Here is a 20,112-nt window from a genome sequence, read left to right on the forward strand (position 1 = left end):
CTTTCAGGGGAAAAGCTTGAACTCAGCCACTGGGATTCTGATTTATCGTGACAGATTGCAGCGTGGAATTAAATGAGGCTTTAGACCAGAAGGGGTCTTGAGAATTCCTTCCCTGCCCTTCTGGTATCCTGTCACCACCCTTATTTCACGATACTTCTGATGTGCTACACACATATCCCAAAAAACCAAGCAATTTTCAGACGCAATTAGGTCTGAATGTCTATTTAAGAGTAATTTGTTAATGGCATATGCATTGCTAAGCAGAGCCATGAACATCTAAAGCACCTGCATTTAGGCTCACAGCACCCTCACAATTTTTTTCAGAGAAGTAGTCTATTTGCTTATGTAACTAAAGGGTCCATTCTGGTGGTATTTTTTAAAACAAAAAATGTCTACTGCAAAGGAAAACTGATGTTTCCACTTGGAGAGACATTTAATTGCTTGTAATTGAAAGTGATGCTTCTCTAGTTTTTTTGTTCTTTGTTTTAAGATCCCACATTCTGTTACAGTAAAAGTTGTTCTTCCTCTAACCCATTAAATCTTTGGGAGAAAAATGGACTCCCCAGTAAAATAAGCCATCTTTATCCTCTTTATATCCTTTTTATAGGAATATCCCTCACCACCACTGCCCTTTTTTTAGGATTACATGATGCTATTTACAAGTGCCTCAGCCTTCAAAAAGCTTTTCGCCTTTTAGCCACTGCTTCACCTCAAGATTTATTAGACTTTCCTAACCTTTTTAAGCCTGGAGCTACTGAGTACTGTACTGGGATTGTATCAAACCTAGTTAGGCCAACAATTAACATGTATTTCTGATTTGGTCTTTTGCATATACATTATTTTATCTTCCTGATTTTAAGATGGTGGGACATATATTTCCATGTCCATATTCCTGAGTCATCTTGAAATAAAAAATATAGTTCTTTTTAAAATTCTCTTTAGAATTTAGTACATTCTTTTGTACATGCAAACAAATACTGCCAATATAATCATTAAAACAAATTAGTGCCTATGGGGCGCCTGGGTGGAGCAGCCAGGTCACGATCTCGCGGTCCGTGAGTTCGAGCCCCGCGTCAGGCTCTGGGCTGATGGCTCGGAGCCTGGAGCCTGCTTCCGATTCTGTGTCTCCCTCTCTCTCTGACCCTCCCCCGTTCATGCTCTGTCTCTCTCTCTGTCCCAAAAATAAATTAAAAAAAAAAAAAAAATTAGTGCCTATTCCTTATTAGTTTTGGTTATTGTTTCACTAAAAAATATACAGTACCATTGAAATAGTTACACATTTTAAAGGTAAGTTTTGATTAATCCCAGTCATTCTGAATTATCAAGTTAGAGCAGAATTACTCTTGTGGAATCTATGTCCCCATACTTACCTCTTCTGATTTTAAAGAAGATGATTGTTTGATTGAATTCAGAATTTAAGAGGGTAAAGGACATCTGGTCACTGCAGGTCAGCTCTGCCACTAAGTCCAACCAGTTGGTTACTGATTATCTACCCTGCTTTAGAGACACTCATGGCAGATTCGGTTACATATAAGTGAGTTGTTCAGTCCATGTGGCTTGGTCTAGGTGTTCTAAGATTTTAATTTGCAGGGTATATTATATCACACAGTGATTTTAAAAATAAGAAAGGAGTCACAGGAAAGCAGTGAAAAAGAGAAAAGGATTTAAAGGACCAGAGAAATTAGTATGAATAAGATAATGTCTGAGAGAGAATAATCAAAATGAACGGCTCTTACAGAATCATGTAATCATTTTTTTTTTCAGAATCATGTAATCATTTTATTGTACCTCCTTCATGTCTGTCTTTAAACCATTCCTGTATTCTCGATTTCTCATTCCTTGAAACAAGATTTTTATTTGAGTGTTTATTTGTTTTGAGAGACAGACAGAGAGAGAGCGTGCGCATGTGTGCGTGCGAGCAGGGGGAGGGGCAGAGAGAGGGAGGGAGAGAGAACATCTCAAGCAGGCTCCGCCCCATCAGCACAGAGTCTGATGTGGGGCTGTATCCCACAAAATGTGAGATCGTGATCTGAGCCAAAATCAAGAGTGAGACACTTAACTGACTGAGCCACCCAGGCACCCCTTGAAACAAGATTTTTTTTTAATGTGTAAATAAGAGGACTTTTAGAATGATGTTGTGAGTCAGAAAGTGCTCTCTCCTGAATTTCCTCATAATATCTCTGCCTGTTTCTGGTGTCCATTTCGTCTCTTAATTGTAATTATTTGAAATAATTTTAATTTCTCAGGATTCTAATTTTCAATTAATGCTAAAAGCGAAAATCCTTAGTTAAAACTATAAGTTATTGACCCATTTCAGTGTCCTGTTGGATATTGGGAACTAAGGGGAAACTTAGTTTCTTAGTATTTAGTTTCTTAATACTGAGATGGACCATAAGAGTGGTTTCTTCATGCTGCCCCGCTGAAGGTGTACTTCAGAGAACTTTCCAGCATCTGAGAATGATGGGCATAGAAGCTAAAAGGAATTCTACTACTTGATGTTTACCCTGTGTCTTCAATTGCTTTCAAGACTTTATTTTTCAGTTTAAACCGTAACCCACATGGTAATTGTGATCTACATGTTTATGAATTTTTAATTCTGTAAAACATTGACATTTTGTTCTTTAAAAATAACTCCATAAAGAATTTATTATTGGTAGTTTTTTCTTGAAGGTACTAGAGGTGTAGCAATTGTGTTTATTTAAAATAAAGATTCCCAGTGCCGTGCTAGTCTCAGTCTGGTGAAGCTTTTCCGTCGCTTGCAGAGATTCGCCGGGTCATGGTGCCAGCCTGACTGAGAAAGGGACGCTCCTGGGAGACGAATGAGGAACCACCTCCTCCTGCTGTTCAAGTACAGGGGCCTGGTCCACAAAAGAAAGAAAAGCAAAAGACAAGAATGGCTAAATTCGTCATCTGCCCAGCCCTTGCCACCCACTGCAGTGACATCCTGCGGCTGATCAAGGAACTGGCCAAATAAGAATATATGGAAGAGCAAGTAGCATTAACTGAAAAAGATCTATTAGAGGATGGTTTCGGAGAGCACCCTTTCTACCACTGCCTGGTTGCAGAAGTGCCCGAGGAGCACCGGCTTCTGGAAGGACGCAGCGTTGTTGGTGTTGCCATGTACTAGTTTACGTATGACCTGCGGATTGGCACACTGTTGTATCTTGAGGACTTATTCATAATGAGTGATTACAGAGGCTTTGGCATGGGATCACAGATTCTGAAGAACCTAAGCCAGGTTGCGATGAAATGTCGCTGCAGCAGCGTGCACTTCTTGGTAGCAAAATGGAACGAACCATCTATCAATTTCTACAAAAGAAGAGGTGCTTCTCATCTGTACAGCAAAGAGGGATGGAGACCCTTCAAGATAGACAAAGAGTATTTGCTAAAAATGGCAGGAGAGGAGTGAGGAATGCTGGTGCAGAAAATGACAGCTTCCATTCTATTTTAGATTAAATTCTCAACTGATCTTGCTTTCTATCCTGTTTGTGGTCAAATAATAGAATGAACACCCATTCCAAAGCTTTATTACCAGTGGCGTAGTTTGCATATTTGAAATGCGGTCTGTTTAAGATGGTAGTCTTGTATGCCGTTTGGAGTCTCCTTGAACATCTTTTGATAAACAACAAGATGGTGTGATCTTGATGTATATGAAAAAGACTTCATTCTTGTGAGTCATTTAAGTGTGTACAATGTACACACTGGTACTTAAGAGTTTCTGTTTTAATTTGTTTTTAATAAACTCCCCTTTGATTTAAAAATAAAATAAAAACATAAAAAGGTTCCCTAGAGTAGTGGTTCTCAAACTTTAGTAGTGTGTCTGAGTCATCTAGAGGAATTTTTAAAACACAGAGTGTTGGGTGCTATTAGTCATATTACTGATTCAGCAACCGTGGGATGAGGCCAGAGACTTTGCATTTCCAACAAGTTCCCAGGTGGTGCTAAAACTGCTGGTCCTGAAACCATACTTTGAGAGGCACTGAGTACAGTATTGATTGCAGAAGTCTGAGACAAAGCTGAATCTCATCTGTGCTGAATGAATGCTGAGTTGCTTGTAATGCAAGCAGAGTCATTCTACCTATTGGATGAGTACCAACGATGAGCATTTAATGCAGTGTCATATTTCATTTATTTTCATAGATTGGAGCATATGATCAACAAATATGGGAAAAATCTGTTGAGCAAAGAGAAATCAAGGTAACAAGTTTATTTCATTTTGTATATTCTAAAACATAGTTCTATAAGTTGATTATTAACCACATTTTAATTTATATCTTTCCATATACTTTTAATTAAAGTACTTTTAAATAACGAGATAAACTCCAAAGTTTTAAATAAAGAGGTAAACTCTTATGCTGGCATAATCATGTGTCTTTACCTCTGATGATTTATTTATTTATTGTTTTTGCTTTTTAGCATCTTTCTGTTCTTTTAAAATTTAATTTCTTATGATTATTTTTTTATCAGCTGTCTGTCTTCCCCTTTCACTTGTCACCTTATACTTCTAGTTTGCTTTTCCTCCCTTTTGATGCTGTCATTGCTCTGTACAGTTTATTAAACTGGTAAGTGTCTCAGGACTTTTCCCGCCTGAGTGATCCTGTCAAATGCCGCTCTGCTTCATTGAGATCTGCTTTTGGTGCTACTAACAAGAATGACTTGGACGCAAATAGTTTCGCTGAAAAGTTAGTCATTTTTTAAAAGAACTTAGGAAAATAAGGCATTAATTAAAGTGTTTTTGTGTTAGGTGGTTTTCATGTAATCACTTATGCTGATAAGACATTGTCATAGGCTCCTTGCTAGCATGAAAACTATTTTTTAACCAAATTTATTCTGTTTCTCAGCAGTTGCTCTTTTTTGATAATATTTATATTTTTCATTTGCATAGATAATACTAATCTGTGTGTTCCTGCACGAGCTAAATTTAATCTGAGCCCAGAGAATGTTACTTTAGCTGCTTGACATTTTCTATCTTGTATAGAAAGATGTATATTAGACTGGAAACCAGTTTTAATAGTTACTTAAAAAAAATCTCAGTGTTTAGACAATTTAGTCATCTATGATAAAGGGCAAGGTTCTTTGCCATTGGTCATTTTTAATCTTTAAACTTTTCATGAAGAATTAAAGTTGGTGTAAACACCTAGTATGTTAAATATAGGATTAAATCATGGGGACAAAAAGATGGAATGGATTTTATTTTTGTAGTAAGATACATAATTACAAATGTGATCAGTTCAGTTAGGCAAGGGAGGTGTAGGTCTGTGATGGGGAGTGCAGGGGGAGGCATCCCCGGGGAGGTTAAGAAAGACTGCATAGAGGAAGTGACTCATGAGCCGAGTTTGACAGACGTTAGGGAGAATGAGGAAAACATTCCAGACAGAATGGAGAGCATATGAAAATAAATATGCAAGAAGGAAGGAACATGACTGACTGAGGAATCCTCAAGAGCTTGGTTGATAATAGGGTGGATGGAGGAAGGAAATTGGAACGGTTAGGCACGAAACTAGAAAGGAAAATGGGAGTCAGATCATGGAGGGGCTTGACTGCCTTACCTGCCAAGTTTGAATATAATCTGGAATACACTGAGGGAGACATGGATGGATTTTATTTTATTTTATTTTATTATTTTTTTTAAAAAGAGAACTTTTTATAACTTTGATGTGCAGCAAATTCAGCAGCATACATTTAGCCCAGTTTGGTGGCCAATTCTTTAGCCTTTGCCTTTTCTAACTTGACAGTGTGAGCCACTGCCTTTGGACCCAGGACCCAGGATAGTGGATCTCATCATCATATCTGTCATTGTAACTGGTCCTAATAGCTTCCACCTGCTTAGCCAGAGCTTCTTTGTCTTCCCAGTTAACCTGTGTGAAGGCAACAGTGGTGCAGATCTTCCTATGGACCAGACACCCTAGCCTGGCCTTTCCCTTGATGATGCAGTAGGGAACCCCCCTCTTGATGACACAGGGCAGGCAGGAAGACAACCAGCTCAGTGGGATCCACATGATTTGCAGTCACCACTGGCTGAGCTTTCTTATTTTCCACCAAGGTGGTGACAGTATTAACCCCAGCTCAAAGGACAAGCGACCTCTTAGAGGGGACATCACCTTTGCTGGCAGCTTTCTTCTCAGCCTAGGGCATCAGTCTCTGCTTCTTCTCTTGCTTTGTCTCTGTTGTGTGTCGGGGGTGGGGGTGGGCAGTATAAGTAGTTGAGCAGCTATTTGATGGTCGAGGGCCCAGGAGAGCTGGTTAATTGTGGGAGGCACTTTTAGACATTTATAGAGAATGGCCCTTTACCATTACAGCTGGATGTAGTGGGGCCATTTAACAAAGCAGATGAGGTCTCTTTTGGTCTGGATATCCTGTCCAGTGCCAAAATTCTTGGGCCTTTTCTCACATAGGGGATTGACCACCTTCTTGACCTCCTGCTTCTGCATGACAGCAGGAGGGGGCGGGGGCAACTAGCCTCCCCTTAGCCTTTTTTCCTTTCAGCATCTTGGATGGCTGGAGCTGTGCTACTTTGATTTTTAAAAATTTTATTTGAGTATAGTTGACATGCACTGTTACATTAACTTAAGGTGCATCATATTTTAGTGACTTGGCAAATTCATACGTTGTGCTATGTTCACCACAAGTATAGCTACCATCTGTCCCATTGCATCACTGTTACAGTAGCACTGACTGTATTCCTTATGCTCTGCTTTTTATTCCCATGACTTACTCATTCCATACTGGAGGCCTGTATCTCCCTTTCCTCTTTACCTGTTTTGTCCAACTCTCCCTACTCCTTACCCCTGCCCCCCCCCCCCACCCCAGCAATTATTAGTTTTTTTCTCTGCTTTTTTGGTTCGGTTTTGTTTTTTTTTTTTTTTTTTTTTTTTTTTTAAGATTCCATTTATAAGTAGAATCATATGGTATTTCCTTTTTTTAATTTAAAGTCAAGTTAGTTAACACATAGTGTAATAGTGGTTTCAAGAGTAGAATTTAATGATTCATCATTTACATATAACACCCACCCAGTGCTCATCCCAACAAGTGCCCTCCTTAATGCCTATCACCCATTTAACCCATCCCCGCCCCCACCTACCTCCCCACCAGCAACCCTGTTTGTTCTCTCTTATGGTTTGCCTCCCTATCTGTTTTTAGACATTGAAGGATTTTAAGCCGAAAAAGTTGCCTGATTAAATTTATGTTTTAGAAACTTGGCTTAGGCAGCACTGAGTGTGATGGGAAATACTACAAGAGGAGCAGATTTAAAATTGTGCTTTAGAAATATCCAGGTGGTACTTGAGAGAGAGATTTGGGAGTCCCTGGTATGAATGTGTGTATATCTAGGAATGTGTATATGTATGCTATGTGTATTATATAACATATCATATAATACAGCTGTAGGAGTGAAGGGATTTCCATTGGATGATGAGAGGAAAAGGCTGAGAATAGAATACAGGGAAACATCAACATGTAATAGGTAAAGAGGGAGATATAAGTGGAGAGTAAGAGATCCATGACACAATAGTCTGGCAAGACTATCAGGAAAAGTAGGAATAGTCAAGCAAGTAATGAGCAGCATACAGGTTTAGTAAGATGCCTTGAAACCTCTTAAGCTGCTCAGTACAAATAACTGCATTCCTCATTTTTAGAACTATTTTAATGCCTAAGCAGAGGTTAGGGTAAAGGAGGGTTACTTATTTATTCCTTTGTGCACTGACAGGATGAACTTGGAGAAGACTAAGAACTATAACTTTTTTTCTGGAATATGTCTCCCTTTAAAGATAGTACTTTATAACTGAAGAATTAAAAATGGTATTAAAACTTACTCTTGTTATTTTGAATTAAATAAAGGGGCCAATTTGTTGACAAGTCTAAAATATTCCATTCTTGCTAAACATTTTAGTGGAGGCAAATTGTTTGTAGTGTAAAATAATTTTGCATTTACTCTAAGGAAGGTAGAGAAATAGCTGCTGTGTATTAATATAATATTTGATTTAAAGCACCTGGTGCTTCGAAAACATTGTACGGAATGTGTTGAGTTTGTCCTCTGTAATCGATTGTCTCTCTGTCATGGCAGTGAGCAGCAACTAAAGAAACCAAAGAAAGCCATAAAAGTAAATTCTTTGGAAATGTTTATTTTTTTAATTGAGACCTTTAATTGATATTGCCAAAGTTTTTTGTAAGTTGCAGATTATTTTTTTCTTAAACATTTTAGAAATTATAACTGAAAACTTACATTTTCTGATCACCTTAACCCAAATTTAAAAGTTAATGTGGAATTTCTCCCAGCTTTAGTGCTTACTAGAGTTTCAAAACTTCAATAAAAAGAACCATGCTATTTAAAGTCATTATAGAGGAAAAACAGGATGGGGAAAACTAAATAGGATTTCTGGAAAGTGAAACTGATGGTTACGTCCTTTGGTGGAGTCTAAGTATTATAATAGTTCCATGCATGGGAAGTCTGCATCATTGAACAGAAGTACTTTCTAAATTTAAGCAGCTGTTTTAAGCTTTTTGGCTCAACATTATCTGTGTGTACTTACAGATTTAAAAAAATTCAAAACTTCATATAATTTGTGTCATTGCACCTTAGGAAGGTACTATGAGAGTTTAAGTATTTATTCAATAAAGAATATATTATTTGGATTCTTAGAGATTAATTATATTTCTAATACTTAGTTGTTTCTACTTTCTAGTTTGATCAGTAAACTAGAAAATCTTATTAATTAATTTTAATAAAAATTATTAACATCTTTTATTTTAAACTAACTTGGTTTTTATTTTTTGTTCATTTAAACTTTTGGTGGTCCATAATTATAGTTAGTACCTGAAAGCTATGCTATTTTGTTTGAATATAGTCTACTCTAAACCAATTAAAAATTTTTCCAACTTAAAATATCTACTTAATTAAAATCAGATTTTTTGAATGCTCACCTGTGGGTGCTAATATCTTTTATTTTTGTGATTGAAATAATTAATGTTAGAAGATTTATCAGTGAAATTTTTCTTTGTTTTTCTTTTTTTAACACTAAATAGTCTGATAGGTTACCTTGAAGGGGAGTTTTATCAAAACTGGCAATTATGCTATGATTCTACAATGTAGCTCAAAATAAATATTTTAATAAAATATAAAATAAGAAATGAACCACATAAAAAAGGTCAAGAAGAATGAATCTTGTGTTGTTGAAAAACAACATAATTGCAGAAATCAAGATAATTTACTGTTCCACTCAAAGGACTTTAAGTTCTTAAAACAATCTTTAGAAATTATAGGTACATAGCAGTAAATTAAGCTTCAGGTTTGCCATAAAACATTGGCAATAAGATTATTTTCAAATTATCAGGAAAATAATGTGTAAAAGAAGTAAATCAAAGTATGTTACTGTTTTCAAATTTGTTGGCACTAATAAAGATTAAATCTCAAACTTTTTTCTACATCTAGTGCTCTATTAAAGAAATTTTGTTTTTCCGTATGTGTATTGTTAGAATTGTTTTCCCAATTTGCAAAATGTTGGGAGTGATTTATAGTTCTGCTAGCCACTCGATCATGACGTTAGAATGGGAATACAGATGGAGTCAGTTCTCGTTATTTGCAGGAGTTGTGTAAAGTCACCACAAACACTGAACTAGCAGATACTGACCGTTGCTCCATCTCTAGTCACAACTCTTTTGTCAACCAATCAGTACTTATACTTGGTTTTTGTATGTTTCTGTTGAAAGGCATCTTATTTAATATATATTGTTGATTCACTAACACTGAACTCATGGCCAACGACAGTATGACTCATGTCCGAACAAAGCTTATGGAGCACATGTTTTCTCAGTGAGGCACCTCTCAGCCTTCTTATACTCACTTCAGCACTGTGCTTGAGGGCAATTTTAAACAACAAAAATACCAACAAGAAGCATAAAAAAAGCAAAAACCAGCACTTTGTGAAAACAGACTGTGAAAGGACGCATATTTACAGCATGAGAACTGAAATAAGAAGGCAGATTGTTGCCTTGTTTGACTTCAGATGGGAATGTGCACATTGGGTGACTCAAATTTTTTGCCAGTCTTACTTTGTGCATGTCTGCAAATGACTGCAAAAGCACAGCAAGTATTGATTTGGGGTTACAAATAAATTCTGTGAGCAGGTAAATCTGCAAATACAGAATCTATGAATATGAAGATTGACTATATATATAAAATTACCATGGCTGTGTCTTCAGTCCTGACTCTTTTGTTTTTGTACCTGCCAGTGGTTTTCAGCTTCACATGGACAACTATTCGAAGGGGTTCTAAGGTTAATTGCTTCTTGATTTCAGGGTACATTTTTGATTTAAACATCTCCGTTAATTCTGAGCTCAAATAGTCTCCTTTTCTATGTTTCAGATGCAAACAGTACTTAACTAAACGATTACCTTACGGGTCATTGTTATTTGGATTAGGACCAAACAGAATTTATTACAAAGTTACCTGATTAACTGAATGAATAGTAAACAAATTACCTACACACTGTGTCATATTTCAGCACTTGACTCCTAAAGAATTTAGTCTAAGCTCTTCCAATTCTTAACATCCCTTTTTAAGTTATAAAGTGTGATTTTTTTTTTTTCAGTGATTTTGATCTCTGCCTCTGCTCCTGCTCCATACACTGATGGCAGAAACTTAATCTTAGTGTTCAGTAATTCTGGGTTTAAACTAATTCAATTCATGATTCCTGCTTTCCCTCCTCTTCCTCCTGGGCATGGCATCTAAGTTCTAAGGTGATTAGGTGGCATTGTGGTCTCATTGGTGGTTGGCATGTGAACGTAGTGGCGACCCTGAGATCTGCATCATCCTCTCCAGGTCTCAGCTAGTATCACCCCCACATGCTGGCATCTGCTGAGAAGTCTGCATCCCTGTCTGTCCCCAGCTTTGTGATCTTCTGCTTCCTGCAGCCACGCCCCCAACATCACACCTTGAGGGCTTTTCAGGGCCACTGCTCTCCCAGCCAGCCCCACCCAGTATACTCTCCTGTGCAGATCTGGGGCCAACACAGTCTCCTGGACCGTCTCAGGCTTTACATCCAAATTGAGTTCTGGTTGTGATAGTCTTTGTTTTAGAATTTTACTTTTAGTAATAAACAGACCTCACATGTTACACACATCCCTAAATGTATCCTTTTGGAAAGTAATAAAATTTATTACAATACTACAGTTATGTTCCAATTGTAACAAATATGTGATGTGTTATATTTTTGTCCAGTGTATTACTTACAGGGTTTTTTTAATTGAAATCTTTAGAATTTGATTATTTTCTGTTGTTCTGGATTTAAAAATATGTAAATTGAATTCTACTTTTTTATTGAGGTATAATTGGCATATAAGATTATATTCTAAGTGTACAACATAATGATTCAATATTTTTATATATTGAGAAATATATGTATTGAGAAATGATACCACAATAAGTAGTTAACATCCATCCCCATACATATTTCCAAAGATTTTTTTTTCTTATGATGAGAACTTTAAGATCTACTCCCTTACCAATCCTACTTTTAATATATTATAGGGTTTAAGGAATAAACCAAAGAAAACAGCGCATGTGAAACCAGACCTCATAGATGTTGATCTTGTAAGAGGTGAGTCTTGAATAAATAACAGCTTAATGCAATTAGAAATTGACCCTGAAGAAACATTATTCAAAGTGGGTTAAATATATATGTAGAGATAAAAGAAATGTGAGCCGAAATGAAGGTGGGAATAGTACAAGAAAGACATAGTGGAAGTATTTAAATACCATTGACTAGTCTTTCTCCCCACTAAAGATCAGTCCAAGAAATAAAAGAAAAGCAGCTTGTGTTTGCCTAGCCAACTATATGGCTTGTTTATAAAAATTTAAGTGGTAATTTTTAATTTCTAATTGGAACTGACCTTTGAACATTGTCTTGTATTTATAAAATATCTGGGAGAAATTCTGCTGTTATTTCAGTTAAAATGGTTTCTTTCAGAGTACCTAAGTTAATAAGATAGCACTAAGAATGTTTTTAAAAGTGCCTACCACCCAAAATTGGGCATTTCTCACTCATAGTATAGTGCAAACTAAAATTATACATGGTTTTCTCTGTCCTTCAAATGTTGAAATATTTTCTCTAAAGAAATTAAAGAATGATGCATGTATTTTGTCATTTTATTTGACTTTTTTCAGGGTCTGCATTTGCTAAGGCAAAACCTGAAAGTCCTTGGACTTCTCTGACTAGAAAGGGAATTGTTCGAGTTGTGTTTTTTCCCTTTTTCTTCCGGTGGTGGTTACAAGTAACATCAAAAGTCATCTTTTTCTGGCTTCTTGTCCTTTATCTTCTTCAAGGTATAGTTAAGTGATAGAAATTCATTTTGCTTTTAACTTTCAGAATGTTATGTTTTTAGGCTTACTAAGGCTTTTGAGAAAACATATACTAATTATATGGAGTATGAAGATACACATTTGTTGTGATATTTCATTTAATAAGACACAGCTGGTTTGGTGTTAAAAATGAGAAAACAGTTATGTTCCATTATAATTTTTATGAAAACTTGAATTTGCAAATGGCTAAAGAAAAACACAAATTGAGAGTAATTTAACAATTAGAAAGTCTCTTCAAAATGCACATACATATCACATGTACCTACCACATCAGTCTTTTTTTTTTTCTTAAGTTTATTTATTTTGAGAGAGGGAGAGTGTGTGTGCACGTGGGCACACAGTGGGGGAGGGGCAAAGAGAGAGGAAGACAGAGAATCCCAAGCAGACTCCATGCTGTCAGCCCAGATCACCACATGGGGCTCAGTCTCACAAACAGGGAGATCATGACCTGAGTCAAAATCCAGAATCAGACTCTTAACCAACTCAGCCATCCAGGCACTCCCACACCAGTCTTTTTGTATACAAGCTATGTGAGTTCATTTTTCCTGTATCAGCTATAGTTTCTCTTTTCTTCTAACCACTATATTTGGAGACTGTCCTCATTCTGTATTGAGAGTCTGTGTGCCAGGCAGTATTCTGAGTGCTTTTCAGAGTCTCACTTAATTCTAACAACCGCACAGTGAAGTGTTGGTACCAGTAGTTTGCCTAGCTTATAGAGATGGGACCCGAAGGACCTGAGGGCCCCAAGTCACACAGTCCCCAGGGGCAGTAGAATCCAGGTTCGAGTCTAAGCCATCTGACTACCAAGCCACATGCTTAACACAACTCCATTACGCTGCCTCCCAGCGCAGCAGCACTCTGGTGCCCAGTCAGAGCAGCAGCGCACAAGGCATAATACGTGATGCTCTATAGAGTGTTTGGAGGCTTGAAGAAGACACCACTCGCATCCCAGCACTGTAACAAAAGCAGTGGTTTTAATTCAGTGGGCACCCTTTCAGTCTTTTTAATGTCTTGCTTTTTTAAAAAGACATGATAGTAATCCTGAATGATTATTTAAATACGTTTCATCAACAAACTCTAAGTAAAAGATTAAGTATCTTATTTTTTTTTTTCAGATAAGTATCTTCTAAGTAAATGAAAATACAATAAAGCCTTCAGACTTTTATTTAGGTAAAGTTGTTTCTTTTGAGCCAAGGTACATCATATATACCTAAGAGAGAGTAAATTATGAAGATTCTGTGATTTTTATCAATAGAGAGATTTGTGTGTTTTTCTGATTAAAGAAATGATAAATTTTAATTGAAGAAAATTTGGAAAATATAGGAAAAAAATTTTAAAAACCTGCCTGTAATCTGGCCCTTCAGTTTACTTTGTAACATTTTTTATGTAGTTTTGATTATTCTGTATAAACAATTGTATTTTTTTGCCTTATGTAATCACAAGTATCATAGTCTTTATAATTATATTTTTAAATTATTATATACTGTCCTACATCAGTATTGAGCATTTAAGCTTTTTGCTGTCTTTTGCTATTAGAATTACTGCTGAAGTGAATGTATTTGTGAAGTTTTTCTTATATTTTGAATTATTTTCCTATGATAAATTCCTAGAATGCCTGCAATGGGGTGTAATAACATGTCCAAGGATTTTCATATGCAATTTTTAATCACTTTCAAGAATTTGACCTTTATTGTTATTGTTAAGTAATGCTATTATATGATAGTTCTTCTAACTGTATTTTTATCAGCTATTTTCTAGGTGTAGTAATCCCAATTTTTATTGAGTTACCATCTTGTGTTTGCTGTCCTCCCCAAAAGATTTAAGAGAACTTAATCTAAATGTAGCTATCTTCTAATGCTTTCTAGTTTACCTACAGGAGAAAGCTTTATTCTAAAGTAGTCAGAAACTGTAATTGCTAATGAGAGTAATGAGTAATCAGTACCATTGATTGTAATCTCTGTGCATTGTGCTTTCTACTATTTGAGGGCAAGGAAGTTTCCACTGTAACTAGATGTTCACATGTTGTGTCTGAAATTCACTTACTGGCTTGCCAAAGTTAAATAAGAAACACAGGTTAGAACAGACATGAAGTAGATCTTTTTCAGTTCAGAACCAAAGTTTAACATTATAAGTGTTCATAAGTGATAAACACTGAATATTCTCCTAGTAAAGCTTAAAGAAGTGACTTAACCCACTTCAAGTCACACAGCCAGTGACAAAGTGTTGATATGACCCTTAATGACCCTCAAAAATCTGTTGGCACCTTAGAAACCCCTGTGCCTCCATTTTTTTTGAATTAAAAGTTGTGTCCTCATTCTCTATCCCATCCCTAGCTCCTGAAAGGTAGAAAGAATCACATGCAGTCAGACTTGGTTTTGTACAACTACATATAGTTTTTCACTTCAGTTACATAAGTATCTCAACTGTGTATCCTCAACTACATTTATGCGTTTTGCTTATATCATTTCTCACCCAGATTTTTGCCAAGAGCCCTTATATCTTCTACCTTCTATTCATTTATTTATTTATTTACAGAGAGAGATAGAGAAAGCACCAGCAGGGGAGAGGGGCAGAGAGAGAGAGAATTTTTTTTTTAATTTTTATTTATTTTTGAGAGAGAAAGAGACAGAGTGTGAGTGGGGGAGGGGCAGAGAGAGAGGGAGACACAGAATCTGAAGCAGGCCCCAGGCTCTGAGCAGTCAACACACAGCCCGACACGGGGACCGAACCCACGAACTGTGAGATCATGATCTGAGCTGATGTTGGACATTCAACCGACTGAGCCACCCTTGCGCCCCAGAGAGAGAGAGAGAGAGAGAGAGAGAGAGAGAGAGAGAGAGAGAATCAGAGAATCTTAAGCAGACTCCATGCTCATTAGAGAGCCTGACATGGGGCTCTATCTCACAACGCTGGGGTCATGACCTGAGTGGAAATCAAGAGTTGGACCCTCAACTGACTGAACCACCCAGGCAGCCCTGTCCATTTACCTTTTAAATTGCAATCCAAACCAGCCACTTAAGGTCTAAATCTCTTTTTAGTTACCATTGCCTTCAAAGTGAAAGCCAAGTTTTTAGTCAATCCTTTGTTGAATCTTTCCCCAGGTTTAACCAGACTAAATTAGCTCTTCGCTGTTTCTTCAGCATTTTGCGGGTGTTTTTGTTTGTTTGTTTTTTTAATGTTCTCTGCCTTTGGACACACAACTGTCTTTGCTTGGGTAACCCTTTTTCCTTATAGTTACCTGGTCAGCAGCGTCTTCTTGTTCTCTCAGTTAGATTAGGCATCAGATGCCCCCTTCTTTGAGAATCCTTTCATAACCCCCCAATTTAGTTATAGGTCTTTCCTGTATATATTACAGCACTCTTTGTAGGTACTGCTCGAGCTGCCATAACAAAATAGCACAGACTGTGTGGCTTAAGTGACAGAGATTTATTTTCTCACAGTTCTAGAGGCTAGAAGTCTTAAGATCAATGTGCCATCAGGATGGTGTCTGGTGAGGTTTCTCTTATGGACTTGTAAATGGCTACCTTCTCACTTGTTCTCACATGGTCTTTCTTTTGTGTGTGAGCAGAGAAAATTCTCTGGTGTCTCTTCTTAGAAGTATACCAGCTCTATTGGATTAATGCTCCACGCTTACAACTTCATTCAACCTTTGCTCTATGCATTTGGCCGTTTAGGGCTTCAACATATGAACAGGGCAGAGGGTACAATTCAGTCCATTACTGGTATCTTGTTTCTTTCTTTTTTTTTTTTTTTTTTTTTTTTTTTTAATGTTTTTTTATGGGGGGGGGGGAGGGAGAGAGAGAGACTACAAGCAGGGGAAGGGCAGAGAGGGAGACACAGAATCCGAAGCAGGCTCCAGGCTCTGAGCTGTCACAGAGCCTGATGTGGGGCTCGAACCCACGGATTGCGAGATCATGACCTGAGCCAAAGTTGGCCACTCAACCAACTTAGCCACTGAAGTGCCCCACTTGATTCTTTATATGTCCCCCTTTTCCTCTAAATTGAGGAGGGGCAGGGAAAGAGACTATGTCTTATTTGTCTTTCTACTCCCAGTGGCTCACATATGTCACTAAATCTCAAAGACTGACAGACCTAAAAATTGACCTTTAGATGGTTTTTTATTTCTAATGATTATCCCTAGAGTTCTGCTTGGCCAGTATGTGAATCTTTGGAACTTTTGTGCCTAATAAACATTTTGTCATAGTTCAGCTCTTAGAGGAATCTGTAGAAGTTCTGTCTAACAAAAATCTCCAGTAGTTCTGTCTAGTTCACAGGACTTCATTACATGATCAAAAAGTATAACTTAGCATTATGTAAGAGAAGTGAATGCTTTCTTCTTAACCCCTCACTTGAAGGGGAACAATAGGATGGAGGTGATACCAGAACTGTGGATACAGGAACCACTGTCTCAGGAACTGAGGCCATGGGAGGGACATGGACACTTAGGCACAGCCAGAAGAAAGAAAGAGGGATAAAGTTGGTTCCCAGCCCCACCAGAGAGGATGGTAGTCACAGGGCTGAAAGAATACAGATAAATAACCAGCAAGAGGTTATATAAAATCTGAAGTTCTTTAAGATGTTCTTCTTTGTGCCTGAAACTCTGAACCTCATAAGTAGCGTTTGCATCCCCCTTCTTTTTATTTTTTATTTTATTTTTTTAATTTATTTGTTTAGTAGTCCCTACACCCAACCTGGGGCTCGAACTTATGACCAAGAGATCAAGAGTCACATGCTCTTCCAACTGAGCCAATTGGGCAGCCTGTGTCCCCCTTCTTTTTAAAGATAATTAATTTAGTGTTAGTGAATAGAAGTACTATCACTAATGTTAGATACACACTATGTAAGGAGCTTTTCAGAGTGTTTTACTTGAATTTCTAGTACCTATCTCCGATTTTATTTTACAAAAAAATAAATAAACCAAGGCTCAGAAAGGTAAAGGGACTTAATAAGCGTCACATCAGAGTTCATATTAAAAACATCAAAAACTATACTTTTCAAAATTTCAGCTTTGTTATAAAACAACTAGACACTTTGAGTTAAATTCCAGGGTAGTTCATAAAGATGATTGGTATTTAAAAAAAAAAATTTAAGTCTCTTTTTTCTTTTTAAAGAAACTTATTACTTAGGAGATTATAAAGCTGAAATTTGTTTTTATGGGACCTCTTTAAATACATATTAGGAGGTAAAGTGGTATGTTAAGCTTCCATCTTGGTGTGCTAGACCAGGATTCTTTCGGTTGCAGGTGGCAAAAACCAAATGCAAACTAGCTTTTGCAAAAAGTGTTGTTTTTGTTTTTGTTTTTTTGCTGCTTATTATAAAAATTAAAAACAAAAACAAAAAAACCAGGAAACTAGATAGACTGGTCAGTAACAATAGCCCGATGGCTGTATGTTCCAGTTTGCCTGGGACTGTGCAACCGTCCAAGTCTACTTGTGTTGTCCTGAGGCTTTTATTTCACAGCTCTTCTTTCATTCTCAAAAGAGTCCTGATTTACATGATAAGTTGCACAGTCATTCAAAACAGCATATGCCCATCTCTTTGATTAAATAATTATTGATATTTTAGAATATTTACTTAATATATTTTGTTGAAGTAAATTATATACATCATGACATTTTACCCCAGTATACATCAACATGCATCTCTTCAAAATAGGCACATTACACGACATTACAACAATCACACCTAACAGAATGAGCAAAAATCTCCTAACTTTCAGATTCTCCAGTTGTTCCAAAACAGAATTAGAAACTCCTAGGCCCTGCATTAAAGCATTGCTGGATCTAGAGGCTCAGGTGATGTCTTTTTGTGTTGTTGATTCTGTTCTCATCATGCTGGTCTCATTCTTAAGAAGGCTTTTTTCTGAGTGGTGGCTGAGGTGGTATGGTAATTTTGTATTTCCATAGTAGTACTTGTGATCTAGGAGAAGGGCCTTCTTTCAAGTACTTATATTAATCCCTGAAAAAGATTCTGATTGGCCCCACTTAGGCACATGCCCATCTTTTTATTTAAAAAAAAAACAAACAAAAACAATTTTTTTAAGTGTTTATTTTTTAGAGAGAGACAGAGACATAATGTGAGTGGGGGAGGAACAGAGAGAGAGGGAGACACAGAATCTGAAGCAGGCTCCAGCCTCTGAGCTGTCAGCACAGAGCCTGATGCAGGGGTTGAACCCATGAACCGTGGGATCATGACCTGAGCTGAAGTCAGACGCTCAACCAACTGAGCCATGCAGGTGCCCCGCCCATCTTTTTATTAATTCCTGTGCCCAAAATTAAGACTGTGGCAAGACTAGCATACATTTCTATCCCTGAAGTCAGAGAAATAAGACCATTTGATTGACAGATAAAAGGGGCAGACTCCCAAAAGGTAGACACTTTTATGTCTAGAAAGTATAAAGGATGCTGAGCAGGCAAAAGCAAGATTTCTTCTTCGTATGACAGTGCTTAGTATTGGTGAGTGTTTAGAGGTTTTCCTGAAAAATACACCCAAGTAAATTTATGTTACTATTTCTGAGTGGATAAACTTCTATTGAAAAGAAGCTCTTGGGGCGCCTGGGTGGCGCAGTCGGTTAAGCGTCCGACTTCAGCCAGGTCACGATCTCGCAGTCCGTGAGTTCGAGCCCCGCGTCAGGCTCTGGGCTGATGGCTCGGAGCCTGGAGCCTGTTTCCGATTCTGTGTCTCCCTCTCTCTCTGCCCCTCCCCCGTTCATGCTCTGTCACTCTCTGTCCCAAAAATAAATAAAAAATGTTGAAAAAAAAAATTTTTAAAAAAAAAAGAAAAGAAGCTCTTTATAGCCTTATTACACATATCATCGACTTACTTCCTTGTTTGGAAAACAAAGAAATAAGAGCACTAGAAGTTAGTGGTTCTTTTGATTGTGATCTTACTAGGAATGCCCTTAGATTTATATGCAGCTGGTTTTCACTATAGCGTTAAAGTGTGTACTTTAGAGACTGTGTTGGATGTTATCTTGTTCCAGGAGTTTATTACTGAATACTGTGGGTAGCCAGTGGCAAAGAAAAAATAGTCTGAAAGAGCTTGTCTGGAGTAACATCTTAAACTCATTTAAAATTAGAAAAATAATCTGCCAAGAAGCAGTGTTAGAACAATTTTTAAAGTTTTGAAGAAGTGACTATCAGATCTATAATTAAACATATTTTCTTTCCCTTTTTGTAGTTGCTGCAATAGTGTTATTCTGTTCCGCTTCTAGCCCACATAGCATACCTCTGACTGAAGTGATTGGGCCAGTATGGCTGATGCTGCTCCTGGGAACTGTGCATTGCCAGATTGTGTCAACAAGAACACCGAAACCTCCTCAGAGCACAGGGGGTAAAAGAAGGAGGTACTCTGTTATAAGTGATCTTTTTGTGTATGTCTGTAACTTGAATCTAAGATTGTTCTTGACTTGAATAAAATGTCATCTTGTAAAGTCACTCTTTCAAATAAAGCAGGGAGTTTCAGAGTAAACTGCCAGGAGATTTAGGTTGTGCATTTGCTTCAAGGCCATTGTGAGACCACATACCTACTTTTGTTGTTTTTGCTTTCTTTTCTGAAGCTCATCTGCAAGGCACCTAATATCATTGCAGGGAATATATTAGCTGGAATTGCTGATAATTCTCTCTGTTTACAAAATCTTGTACTTATACTTTGACAATAAGAGCCAAGAAAAAATTTCAGTCAAATTCTATTTATTAAATGCTATTTGAAGCTGTTTCATATTGCCCCTTGATTAAGTAAACGTAGCAAGTCTCACT

At 37.2% G+C, this 20,112-nt stretch overlaps 1 protein-coding gene and 1 pseudogene across 1 annotated transcript in view; both read left to right on the forward strand.

The window, feature by feature from the left end:
* Positions 1-3,684, forward strand: part of LOC125930802 (diamine acetyltransferase 1-like) — a 36,733-nt pseudogene extending 33,049 nt beyond the window's left edge.
* PHTF2 (putative homeodomain transcription factor 2) overlaps positions 1-20,112 on the forward strand; it is a 94,200-nt gene that overhangs the window by 33,050 nt on the left and 41,038 nt on the right. Inside the window, exons 2-5 of the mRNA XM_049642856.1 lie at positions 4,141-4,197; positions 11,525-11,594; positions 12,161-12,319; positions 19,535-19,700. Of these exons, the coding sequence (XP_049498813.1) occupies positions 4,141-4,197; positions 11,525-11,594; positions 12,161-12,319; positions 19,535-19,700 (452 nt within the window). The remainder of the gene's footprint in view (positions 1-4,140; positions 4,198-11,524; positions 11,595-12,160; positions 12,320-19,534; positions 19,701-20,112) is intronic.

This window comes from Panthera uncia, chromosome A2 (assembly GCF_023721935.1).
Source record: "Panthera uncia isolate 11264 chromosome A2, Puncia_PCG_1.0, whole genome shotgun sequence".
NCBI classification, from domain to species: domain Eukaryota; kingdom Metazoa; phylum Chordata; class Mammalia; order Carnivora; family Felidae; genus Panthera; species Panthera uncia.